Source organism: Sorex fumeus, unplaced genomic scaffold (assembly GCF_029834395.1).
Source record: "Sorex fumeus unplaced genomic scaffold, SorFum_2.1 ptg000063l, whole genome shotgun sequence".
Taxonomy (NCBI): Eukaryota; Metazoa; Chordata; class Mammalia; order Eulipotyphla; family Soricidae; genus Sorex; species Sorex fumeus.
In genome coordinates this window covers 42406170-42418271 of record NW_026606120.1, presented here as the reverse complement: position 1 = coordinate 42418271, position 12102 = coordinate 42406170, and the positions used below count along the sequence as shown (strand labels likewise).

The following is a 12102-nucleotide window of genomic DNA, read 5'->3' as shown; positions in this document are numbered from 1 at the left end:
GGTTTAGGGTCCAGAGCACCAAGAGTCTGACTCCGGGCCAGCGCCCCAGCCAGTCGGGCAGGGCAAAGGGACTTCGGGTCTCCCTGCTTTTCCTTGTTTGTGCCTCCCCCTGGTCTTTAGAGGAGCTCCAGTTCCTGTTCCATGGGGTAAAGACGCAGCTGCACTGGTTGGTGTCAAGCAGGGACATGGCCAGCGGGGTGGTGATGGGCTGGCAGCAGGGTGCCCTGGCCAGCAGCCAGGTTCCAGCTTGCAGAGTCTCCCCCACTCCACCCCCCTTCTTTCATCACACCCTCCCTACTCCACAAATCCACAAATCCCTGGGTGAGTGCTTAGGCACCTTCGTCCTGGGAGCTAATCTGTGTCTCCTGGACCAACTTGGGGGGACACCATGGACACTGCCCTGCTACTCGGGGTGGAAGGAATCAAGAAAACCATCCTGCATGGAGGCACCGGGACACTCCCAGACTTCATCACCGGGTCCCGAGTAAGTGGAGCTCCCCGCATGGGCATCCCCACATCCATACCCCCCAGGCAGCCTTCTGCATATTTGCTGTGCCAAGTGGAACTTGGGCTCTTTGGTGGGCTTTGCCAATAGAAATAGCCGGAACTGGGGGCTGGAGCAATAGCACCAGCGGGTAGGGCGTTTGCCTTGCACGTGGCAGACCCAGGTTCGATTCCCAGCATCCCATATGGTCCCCTGAGCACTGCCAGGAATAATTCCTGAGTGCAGAGTCAGGAGTAACCCCTGTGCATCTGCAGGTGTTACCCATAAAACAACAAAAACAACAACAACAAAAGTAGCTGGCTAAGCCCAGATGTTCAAGGGGCAATTTTGCTGCTTTGCAAATTAGCCTTCAGCAAGGAGTCAGGTGGGCCTTTGGGGATTTTCTCGAGCCTAAAGAAGGGTGGGGCTTTGGGGTCATTGTATCTGTGGACAGTCTGGCAGTGGGTTTCCCCTCCAGCCAGCTGGAGGGAATGGTCTGACTAACAGATCAAGGGCTTATTTATTTATTTTGGTTTTTGAGCCATGCCTGGCAGCATTCAGGGGCTACTCCCAGCTCTGTGCTCGTCAGGGAAGCTAACGTGGAGCTACCACATGCAAAGCCTGAGCTTCTTCCCCTCTCTTGTTGGTTAAGGAAGATCCTCCTGCTCCAAGCTGCTAAACATGCTGGGGTCCTTTAGGAGGGCCTGGACTTCTCATGCTGGGGCCACCAGACAGGGTTGGACGACCTGGCCCTCACGGCCACCCTGGGAATTGGTGGTGGTGGTGGGCTGGCTTCTGCTGTTCCCTGAGGTGTGTCTTCATCCAGTCCACGCTCTTGCCCATCAGGTGACCTTTCATTTCCGCACCATGAAATGCGACGAGGAGCGGACGGTGATCGACGACAGCAGGCAAGCGGGCCGGCCGATGCACATCATCATTGGGAACATGTTCAAGCTGGAGGCCTGGGAAATCCTGCTGACGTCCATGCGCCTGAATGAGGTGGCCGAGTTCTGGTGTGACACCATTGTAAGTCGGCCCCAGAGCCTGGGTCACACTCTGGACACAGACACACCCTGACACAAACACACACACTTGGCGGGACTGCTATGTCTTAGAAGGTGAGGCGAGCACCGTTTCTCTCAGAATGCACCCCCATTTTCTGTCCCGCCAACAAGGAAGAGGACCTTGGGGAAAACAGCCTCTCTTGTGGCTCTGTGTTGTGGCACTGGAGCTCGCAGGTGGCACTTGAGAGCGTAGTTTCCCTGTCCACTGCACTGTCCCTGTGCTTGCCTCAGGGCTGCTAGGTCGGAGGGGACTTTGGGCCGCTGGTCACTCTTCTGCGCACTCTGCCTGACTCTTACAACATTGAGGAATCGTTTCCTTTGTGACACTCCGATTTGGGGGTGTTTCCCAAGCAGGGCTCAGGAGGCCTGGGGGCTCCACTAGGGGGTTCGTAGTCAGTCAGGTCAGTGGCTCAATGCCAGGGGCCGAAGGCGACAACACTGCAAGGGCCTCCTGGTCCTGGAGATAGCCAGGCCACACCTGGTGCTGTTTTGGGGCCTGAAACAGGGCTGAACCCATCAGTGCTTGGGGAGTCATGTGGTGCCAGGGACAGAACCTGGGTCTAGCATGAGCACTCTTAGAATCACCTGTAGAAGCTAATTATTCTCCTTCAGCCCCATAGACAGGGCAACACTCACTGATATTTTTAAATTTTGTTTTATTTTTGAGAGGTCACACCTAGAGGTGCTCAGGGCTTACTCCTGGCTCTGTGCTCACTACTGGTGGGGTTCAGGGATATAGTGTCAGGGGTCAAACCTGGCATGACCACATGCAACATAAGCTCCCTACCTGCTATACTATCGCTCCAGTCCAAATCTTTTTTTTTCTTCTTTTTTTAGGCCTTTTCTTGGGAAAAGTTTTCAATTAGCAATAATCGGCAAAGCCTGGCAAGCTACTTGTGATGTATTCGATATGCCAAACACAGTAACAACAAAGTCTCACAATGGAGACGTTACTGGGCCCACTCGAGAAAATGGATGAACAACGGGAGGACAGTGACAGTGCCAGTGACAGGCCTTTTCTTGGCTACACCCAGAGGTTCTAGGATCACTCCTGGAGGTGTTCAGGGAACCATATGGGGTGCCAGAGATTGAACCTGGGCTGGCTGCTTGCAGAGTTAATGCCCAACAGGTTATACCATTGTTCCAGCCCTGTCTGGCCCAAATCTTTAAACGTACTTTTCTTAGAGAAGCTTTCAAGCAAATACAAAAGTAAAAATTTTTCCTGAGCTCCCTTTTCCCCTAGAATGTGTGGCTGGTCTCCAAGCTATGGAGCAAAATAGAGTTAAATTTTTAATCACTCCACTTTCTACTCCACTTTCTATGGGCTGGAGTGATAGCACAGCGGTAGGGCATTTGCCTTGCACGTGGCCGACCTGGCTGACCCAGGTTCAATTCCTCCACCCCTCTTGGAGAGCGCAGCAAGCTACCGAGAGTATCTCACCCGCACAGCAAAGCCTGGCAAGCTCCCCGTTATCATATTTGATATGCCAAACACAGTAACAAGTCTCACAATGTTACTGGGCCCTCTCGAGCAAATCGATGAACAACGGGAGGACCGTGACCGTGACCACTTTCTATAACCTGTGTGCCCTGCATGCAGGTGCCACCCACATTTCTGCCTCTCACTGTACTGGTGGGGTTGGCCATTGAGCTCAGTGGCAGCTGATGCAGCTATCACAAAGTGTCCTCTTGCCTTTCATCTCATGAATTTACCCAATTTACCCACATTATTTCATTGGGGACCACTGACCTTTTCTTTTTTGTTCACATTGGACTCACCCAGATGTGAACCTGAACAGTGATCTTACAAAAGAGCAACTTGGGAGAGATAGATAGATAGATAGATAGATAGATAGATAGATAGAGACAGAGAGACAGAGACAGAGACAGAGAGACAGAGAGAAACAGAGAGACAGAGAGGGAGGCAGAGAGGGAGAGACCCACGTTTTAGCACTGCCCTGTTCTTTATTAACTTGATGACTGGGGATGTCTCTGTGCACTCAATTTCCTCACGTATAAATAAGCAAAACCCAAAGTTAAGTGTTGTTATAGGAATTACACAGTATGAGGTAGATTAGGGAAGATTGTGGCAAAGGCAATAGAGGAGTTGCAGCAATATTTTGAACTTCTTAGAGCCATGAACACCCGGAATTTAGGTCACACATACAGGCAAAGCTTGAGGGAACACCCAGGATGTGTGTTCCCCCAAGAACACAAGGCCCCTCTCAGGATGTACATTCGCTAAAGCAGGAGTGAAGTGCACAGGGGTTGTCAATACAGTCTTGATTGGCTGATTGATTTGTTGCTTGCAAACCTACAAACTGCTGTTTTTCCTGGGATGTAGGTATGAGGCCGTCTCCTGTGGTGTCTGTGTTCTTTTGACAATACAACAGCAACATGAATGCACGATTCCGCCTCCAGGCTGGTGGTTTTCATGTCCCATTGTCATGTCCCAATTTTCCCAGTGGCCTCCACACCTATTCTTCCCAGCCATAATTATAAGCCTCTCTCTCCCTCCCTCCATCTCTCCCACTCCTCTCCTCTGTCTCTCTCTCCTCTCTCTCTCTCTCTCTCTCACACACACACACACATACACACACCACTTCTAGAGTCATTTGTTAACTATCCACCTTTTACCCATTTCAGGTTTCAGTTAATCTATGCTCTCCAATTCATAATCTAGTCTTCTATCACTAATTATCCACTCATCATCTATCCATTCACCCGCCATCCACCATCCATCCATCCACCTCTTCATCTATCCATCTATCTATCATTGATCATCCATCCACCCATCCATCCATCCATCCATCCATCCATCCATCCATCCATCCATCTGCCAGTATATATATCACATTAGAAAACCTGGCCCATGTCCTTTATTAATAATGAAACAAATGGCCAGAGATAGTAAAGGGTTAAGGCACTTGCTATGTGTGTGCCTGACCCTGGTTTGATCCCTGGGGGCACATGTGGTCTGCCATGTCCCATTTGGAATGACTCCTGAACACAGTCATTTGTAGCCCAGAAAACCAAAAAATAAAGAAACAAAGTCCAGGAAATTAAATTTTGGGGAGTCAGGGGGAAGAAATGTTTTATTTCCATAAAGAAGTTTCACGAGGGCTTTTTGGTGGCCACCACCTTTCTCACGATGGCCATGCCATTGCTTGCATGTCTCTTTTCTTGAAGAATTCAGCACTGGCTTGTCCTTTGGGACCTTAAGTGATCCATGGTGCTCATTGGCTCTATTGGGATGGGGAAGGTCCCTGGATCACGTCCTCACCTGCACAGTGTGCTGGAAGCTCTGATAGAGGGCAGGTCTGGGCTTTCTCCCATGCTTGGTCACTTTGTGGCTCTTGCTCACTGCCATTTTGCACTGCAGCAAGAGGAGGACATGAGGCAGCAGATCCTGCCACTGTGGGGTCCTATTTGAGGAACTTAAATTCTGAAAGCTTGTTTGGAGGTTCTAGCAGGGGAGTACAGCTACTTGTATACCCTTGACACTATTTTTGTTTGTTTGTGGGCCACACCCGGCGATGCTCAGAGGTTACTCCTGGCTCAGAGTTCAGAAATCACTCCTGGCAGTGCTTGGGGACCATATGGGATGCTGGGGATCAAACCCAGATTGGCTATGTGCAAGACAAATGCCTCACCCTCTGTTCTCTTTCTCTAGCCCCAAGCAAGGAGCTTAAATCTTGAAGGAGGAGGAACAGACACCTAAGCAGTGACACAACAAGCCAGCTGCCTGCCTTAGGGTCCCTAGAGGGTTTTCTTCAAGGAGAGGAAGATGTTGGGTTGGGTCTTAAAGGATGAAGCAGTGATTACCAGGTTTAGGAATGCAGAGGGGGAGGTATCCGGATCCCAGAGGGTGAGATTACCTGGCTTGTTTCATTGTTAGGGCCCCTTCTCCTCTGAGTGGCACTTCTCTACTTAAGAATCTGAGAGTTCTCGGCCAGACCAAAGGTATAGCCTAGAGGGCACTGCCTTGCAGGTGGCCAGCCTGAGTTTGATCCCTGCCATCCCATATAGTTCCCTGAGCAAAGCCAGGAATGATTCCAGAATACTCCTTAAACATCGTTGGGTGTGCCTCCCTCCCCCCAAAGACCCTGAGTTCTAGAAAGCAATTAGGGGACCAGTAGTTCGATAGCCCATTTGATAAGGAACACAGGAGGGCCTGGCCTTGTCCCAGCAGAACTTCTGTGGGACGATCCTTCCTGCATCCCTTTAGGCCTCCCTCCCTTCCTTTCTGCTAAACCAGAGATGCTCAGAGATTCTGGGTGAGTCAGGGGTGCTGGGAGCTCTACCCTGAAATGCACCCTCTCTGTGGGTCCCTTTCCCCCATCCTAGGAAGGATACTGGTCTCTATGGGTTTTTGCTGGTACCGCAGTCTTGTGAGGACTGGACTTGCAGACTCAAATTCCACCAGGAGCCAGCACCACTGGTTGGCTGAAGGTCGTCAGGCCCACCTGGGGGAGAGCTGGGCAGGCAGCTTGAAAGCAGGCTGGGCCCTGGGCTCCTGAGACTAGCAGAGATGGGCACTAGCACACATGCTCTTAGCTTTAGTGCCAGGGGGGCCACCACAACAGCTCACCTCCACCCCTGATGTGGACTCAGTCAGCTCCTTAGCCAGAACCAGCCTTTAGCCTGGGAACTCCTGAGAGAGGCGTGGTCCTGGGCTGCCTACCCAGAAGGCAGCTGGTTTCCAGCCCCTCAGAGGCCTCTGGAGACCCTAGCTGCCCTGCCGGCCTGCAGCTAGGCACCTGGGGTGCAAGCATGTGTGTGCATGTGTGTGGAGTGGAGTCCCCTTCCTCTCTGGAGGCCCTGCCCCTGTGGGGGTGGGCTCTGCAGACCTATTCCTGTCTGGCCTTGATCACTCTCTGCCTGATCACATCCCCTGCTGACCAGGGGCTCTGAGAATGCTGAGGTGGCCAGCATCCAGTGGGACCAGTTATTAAGCTTAGGCCATATCCAACTCACCTGGTCTGGGATTCTCAGCATCCAGGAGCTTTCTGGGAGGCAGGGCCTGGACTGAAGGGCTCTGCCTCCAACTCCCCCCTTTCCTCCTCCCCCACCCAGCCCAGTGGCCGTTGGGCCTCTCTGTGTCTTTGTTTGGCCTTAATCCCAGCAGGCTTACCTGCCATCTGGCCTCCTGCTCACAAGACAGCGGGCACTCAGGCTAATCCTCGCTTGTGAAATCAGCGGTGACCTTTAGCCCTTGACCTGGTGCCCCTGGAGCTGCCCTTGGCTTTGCTATTAGGGGTCTTCACTTGAGCTGCCCCGGTCAGGGCCTCTAGCTTCCAGTCCTTGCCTGGGGCCCTCCCCAGGCTTCCCAGCCATGCTGCAGCCCAGGGTGGTACCTCACTCCCATGAGGGAGCTGTGACCCGAGTCTGCACCATCTCCTTGAATCTCCACACAAGTGGAGATGAAGTGCCACCAATGGGACAATCTCAGAGGGGTGGTGACCTGGGTACACTGTCATTGTTCTCTCTGACTGGTCCCCTGCCCTGCTCTGCATGCCGCCCTCCCTGAGAATCTATAGATGGGGATCATAGTAATTCCCCTTCCCTCTTACTGGGTTACCCTAAGTACTGAAGGAGCAAGTGGGTGAGCAGCCCCTTTTCCAGTCCCAGACAACACAGTGGGGACTGCAGGGGATTATGGTAGTGTCTCCTGTGTGTGTGTGTGTGTGGGGGGGATGGAGGGAGGTGGGGACTGAGTCCTGCCATGATCCAGAGCAGGGACTCCGCAGCTGTGCTCGCTCTGTTCAGAAACTCTGGAAACCACTCACGGTGTCTCCCCACAGCACACAGGGGTCTACCCCATCCTGTCGAGGAGCCTGCGGCAGATGGCCGAGGGCAAGGACCCCACAGAGTGGCACGTGCACACCTGTGGGCTAGCCAACATGTTCGCCTACCACACACTGGGCTACGAGGACCTGGATGAGCTGCAGAAGGAGCCCCAGCCCCTGATCTTCGTGATCGAGCTGCTGCAGGTGGGAGTACAGGGGGCAGAGGGCTGCTGCAGGTCAGAGAGCAGCAGTGGCATGGTAGAAGCCCACCAGCTCTGGGTGCAGGGCAACCTTGACTCCAGAGAACACGGGCAATCGTAAACCACAGGCAGGCTGGAATTTGATGGTTTCTCCAAAATCCTGTCTTTTCCAAGGAAAAACTCACTTAGGGTCATTTTGAAAAAGTTTTTCATATTCTTTTTTTTTTCTTTTTGGCTTTTTGAGTCACACCCAGTGATGCTCAGGGGTTACTCCTGGCTCTGCACTCAGGAATTACTCCCAGTGCTGGGGGGACCTTATGGGATGCTGGAAGTTGAACCTGAGTCAGCCGAGTGCAAGGCAAACGCCCGCCCTCCCCGCTGTGCTATCGCTCCAGCCCCTCATATTCATTTCAAAGGCCTTTTGTCTGCTTCCTGTTTCCGTCTTCAGAAATTTAGGGTTACACCCTCATCTGCAGTCCCTGAGGTTTGTGGGCTCAGCCCTGCTTCTCCAATAGCGGGAGGGAGCTACCCACACCCTCTCCCTGGAGCCCACAGACGGACTGTGAGCCCCTGTCTGGGGCATGAGGGTGGGAGGGAGAGATTCAGTCTATGCAGGTGCTGATCTGGACCACAGGCGGGAGCACAGCCCCACTGTTACCTTTCATGATGGTCTGTGTAGTTTCCCAGCGCTTCCCGGCAATGAAGTGTCCTGTTTGAATGGAGCCAGTAAATCCTGACAACTTCTGATTCTTGGAAACAAAGTGCTGACAAGAGAAGCCTTTTTTTTTGTTTGTTTGTTTTTGTTTTTTTTCCCTTTATTTTATTTTATTTTACAGTTGTAGATTTACAATTTTTTGTGCTTTGGTTTCAATTACACAATGATCAGATACCCATCCCTCCACCAGTGCCCATTTTCCACCACCATGGATAATATCCCCCCACCCCCATCCCCCCATCCCCCCTGCCTCTGTGGCAGGGCAATCCCCTGTGTTCTCTCTCTCTACGTTTGGGTGTTGTGGTCTGCAAAAGAGGCATTGAGTGGCAAACATGTTCAGTCCATAGTCTACTTTCGACATGCATCTCCCCTCCTGGGAGGATCCTCCAAACATCCTTTATTTGGTGCTCCCTTCTCTATCTGAACTGCCCTTTCCTCTAGGATACCCGGCTGGCCTCTAAGTTATGGGGTAATCCTCCTGGTGCTGATCTCAGCTATTCTTGGGTATTAATCTCCTATTTTGTTACTTTATATCCCCCAGATGAATGCAATCTTTCTATGTCTATCCCTCTCTTTCTGACTCATTTCGCTTAGCATGATACTTTCCATATTGTACCACTTGTATGTAAATTTCATGACTTCATCTTTTCTAACAGCTACATAGTAAGAGAAGCCTTTTTCTACTTTGTCCAAAGGTGCTACTGGGCAGGTACAGGGCATCGTTGCCTCTTTCTGGTGCGTATTTCACCAGGAAGCAGGATTCCGCACACCTACCTCAGTGCGAAAAGCGCAAATTCCACTGCAGTGAGTGGAGCTGGGGTCCACTGTCTCCTAGCACTCTGCCGGGGTGCAGGCACCAGGGGTCCCCACCTCACTGACACGCAGCTCCCTGGCCAGGTCGAGGCCCCGAGTGAGTACCAGAGGGAGACCTGGAACCTGAGCAACCAGGAGAAGCGGCGGGCGGCGCCCATCCTCCACGGAGAAGGGAACCGGCTCTTCAAGCTGGGCCGCTACCAGGAGGCTTCGGCCAAGTACCAGGAGGCCGTCGTGTGCCTGAGGAACCTGCAGGCCAAGGTGAGCGGCGCGCCGGGGCGTGCCGGGGCGTGGCGAGGGTGAGGGGCGGGTTCGTTCGGGACCGACCCTCGCCCAACAGGAGAAGCCCTGGGAAGCGCCGTGGCTGCAGCTGGAGAGGCTGGTCAGCACCCTCGTCCTCAACTACTGCCAGTGCCTGCTGAAGGCGGAGGAGTACTACGAGGTGCTGGAGCACGCCGGCGACGTCCTCCGCCACCACCCAGGTGGGCAGGGGGCCGGGGCTCGGTCGGCCGGACCCGGCCAGGCCCGCTCTGGTCCCGAGCCGGAGCCCGGGGTTGTCTGCGTGCCGGGCGGGGGCTGCCGCGGCTGGTGCGAGCCGGCCTCCATCCTCCTGCAGGCGTCGCGAAGGCCTACTACGTGCGGGCCCGGGCGCACGCCGCGGTGTGGAACGAGGCGGAGGCCAGGGCCGACCTGGCGAAGGTGCTGGAGCTGGAGCCGTCCATGCGGAAGGCGGTGAACCGGGAGCTGGCGCTGCTGGAGACGCGCGCGCGGGAGAAGCGGGAGGAGGAGCGCCGGCGCTGCAGGGACATGCTGCGCTAGGGGTGAATTGAGGCCCTGCGGCAAGCCCGCACCCATCCCTCCGTGCCCAGGGCCTGTATCCGTCCCTCCGTGCCCGGGACCTGCGCCGGCCCCTCAGTGCTCAGAGCCTGCATCCGTCCCTCTGTGCCCAGGGCCTGTATCCTTCTCTCTATGCCTGGGGCCTGTGTCCTTCCCCCCACGCCCGGGGTCCACGCCTGTCCCTCGGTGCTCAGAGCCTGCATCCATCCCTCAGTGCCCAGGGCCTCTATCTGTCCCTCAGCACCTGGCAGCTGGCCTTCACCCACCCCTCAGTGCCTGGGCGTCTCCCTCATCTCCAAAGAGGTCCTCATCTTTTTTGTCCTGCTGGGCACTCACTGTGCATTGATCGGGTCCATCCCATCTTTCTGGGCCCTTCTTGGTCCTCTGCATCTATATCTCCCATGGCACGGCCAGTGTGTACTGACCCCTCGGTGCCCCTGCCCTTCCCACGTCTCTCCTGCCACCTCTTTGCATCCAGATCCCCACCCTGCTCTGTCCAGTGAGCCCAGCAGACTACAGGAGTGGGGAAACCAGCAGATGGTGTGGCCATGTCTGGTTCAGGAGACCAGGATTTTAGTGCCGTTTAGGAAAACAAACAAACAAACAAACAACTCAGAATTTATTTTTAAAATTGAGGCCCATGGTAGAGAACATTCATAGGGCAGGGAGAGCTGGGGAATTAAAGTGTGGTGTGACCTGCTATTTTTTTTGTCTTCTCTATTTTCTTAATTCCAATGTATTTAAATCAACATTTCCCCACCTCCAGTTCTATCCCGTGTCAAGGACAGGAGGATTTATTTAATACTTTGACAAATCCTTCATCCCTATTTTTCCTTCTCCTAATTTCAGATAGTTGTGGTTTTGATCTTTGGCTTGGTTATTTTGATAACTGCATCACTGAGGCCCATTCACTTTAGTTGTTAGGTGGAAATATCTTCCTGTGAGCTGAGAGGGCAGGGCTGGGGCTATTCCCTCTCCTAAGGTCTGATGTGCTCTTCCCTGCCAACATCTGGCTGCTAGTATCTATGTTCTGTCTGTATCTAAAATGTAGCCTCTGGGCAGAGAGACAGTACATCAGGTGACACCACTTGCCTTGCACATGGCTGGCCTGGGTTCCGTCTCTGGCACTCACCCGTGATTCCCCTGAGCACCACCAGGCCTGATCCCTGAATGCAGAGCCTGGAATAAGCCCTGAATAAGCACTGTTGGGTGTGGCCCTGAAACTGAAAAATAAAATAAAACAAACAAAGTGCAGGTTTTGTGCTCTGTTCTTGGGTGGCGTCTAGTCTCTGGCATCAACAAGCTGCATTTGCACGACCTACTGTGTGTCCCTGCAGTCCCCAGGGGAGCAGAGACTGCATTGATTTTTCTGTTCCAAACTTGTGACTGCTGGGTCACAGAATGTGGTGATTCCTGGTCTCATGTGGAACAAGTGTCTATTAGAACATTTTTCCATTTTTTCCCTCCTCTCTTCTTTAGCCCTAGTTTGAAAAGTAAGCTCGGGATTGGAGTGATAGCAGAGCGGGTAGGGCATTTGCCTTGCACGTGGCCAATCTGGGTTTGATTCCCAGCATCCCAAATGGTCTCCTGAGCACCACCAGGCGTAATTCCTGATTGCATGATCCAGGAACAACCCCTGTGCATTGCTGGGTGTGACCCAAAAAGGAAAAAAAAAAAAGAAAACAACAATAACAAAAAAGAAAAGTTAGCTCTCCAACTCTGGAGGAAAGAGGTTACTTTTTGCTCATAAAGGTTCCTCCAGGTCCATTGTGGGAGAACCGGGATGGAGAAGAAAGGAGACATTATCCGAGGCCGGTGGAGCCCCTAAGCTAGAAGTGTGGAGTAGCAGGGAATCTGGGAGCTAGCAGCAGAGGGACCTTTGCCTCCTGGTGGAGAGTTGGGTGGTGTCCAGGCAGCCGGAGGCTCTAGTGTGCCTGAGAAGCTGATCAGGAGACTGGCAGAGTCGCGGCCGAGTGTGGAGCTCTGGCCCGCAGATTGTTTGACCCAGGCTGTCCTGTCCCTTTCTCGTATGTGATGATTTGCTGTTTGCCCTGATCGTGGGGACAGAGAGGATCTCCCCTCACCCATGGCCCCCCAAAAGGATACTCAAAGGCACCCAGGACTCTGCTCAGGCCTGTACAAAGCAGCCGTCGAAAGTCTCCCCTCTGGAGGCCCCTACATGTTTGCAAGCCCAAGGGGA

General features: G+C 53.4%; 1 protein-coding gene across 1 annotated transcript; it reads left to right on the top strand.

Moving 5' to 3' along the window:
* Positions 1-388: 388 nt before the first annotated feature.
* Positions 389-9884, top strand: AIPL1 (aryl hydrocarbon receptor interacting protein like 1). The gene is made up of 6 exons (XM_056126493.1): positions 389-484; positions 1331-1510; positions 7353-7541; positions 9150-9326; positions 9406-9547; positions 9682-9884. Exons 1-6 carry the CDS (start codon positions 389-391, stop codon positions 9882-9884), a joined length of 987 nt encoding a protein of 328 aa, XP_055982468.1.
* Positions 9885-12102: the final 2218 nt, after the last annotated feature.

Excerpts from the sequence above, each read along its gene's own strand:
- AIPL1 (XM_056126493.1), top strand. The coding sequence starts at position 389 with ATGGACACTGCCCTGCTACTCGGGGTGGAAGGAATCAAGAAAACCATC. Across the intron at positions 9,327-9,405 it reads TGAGGAACCTGCAGGCCAAG|GAGAAGCCCTGGGAAGCGCC; the intron begins GTGAGCGGCGCG and ends CTCGCCCAACAG. Across the intron at positions 9,548-9,681 it reads CGTCCTCCGCCACCACCCAG|GCGTCGCGAAGGCCTACTAC; the intron begins GTGGGCAGGGGG and ends ATCCTCCTGCAG.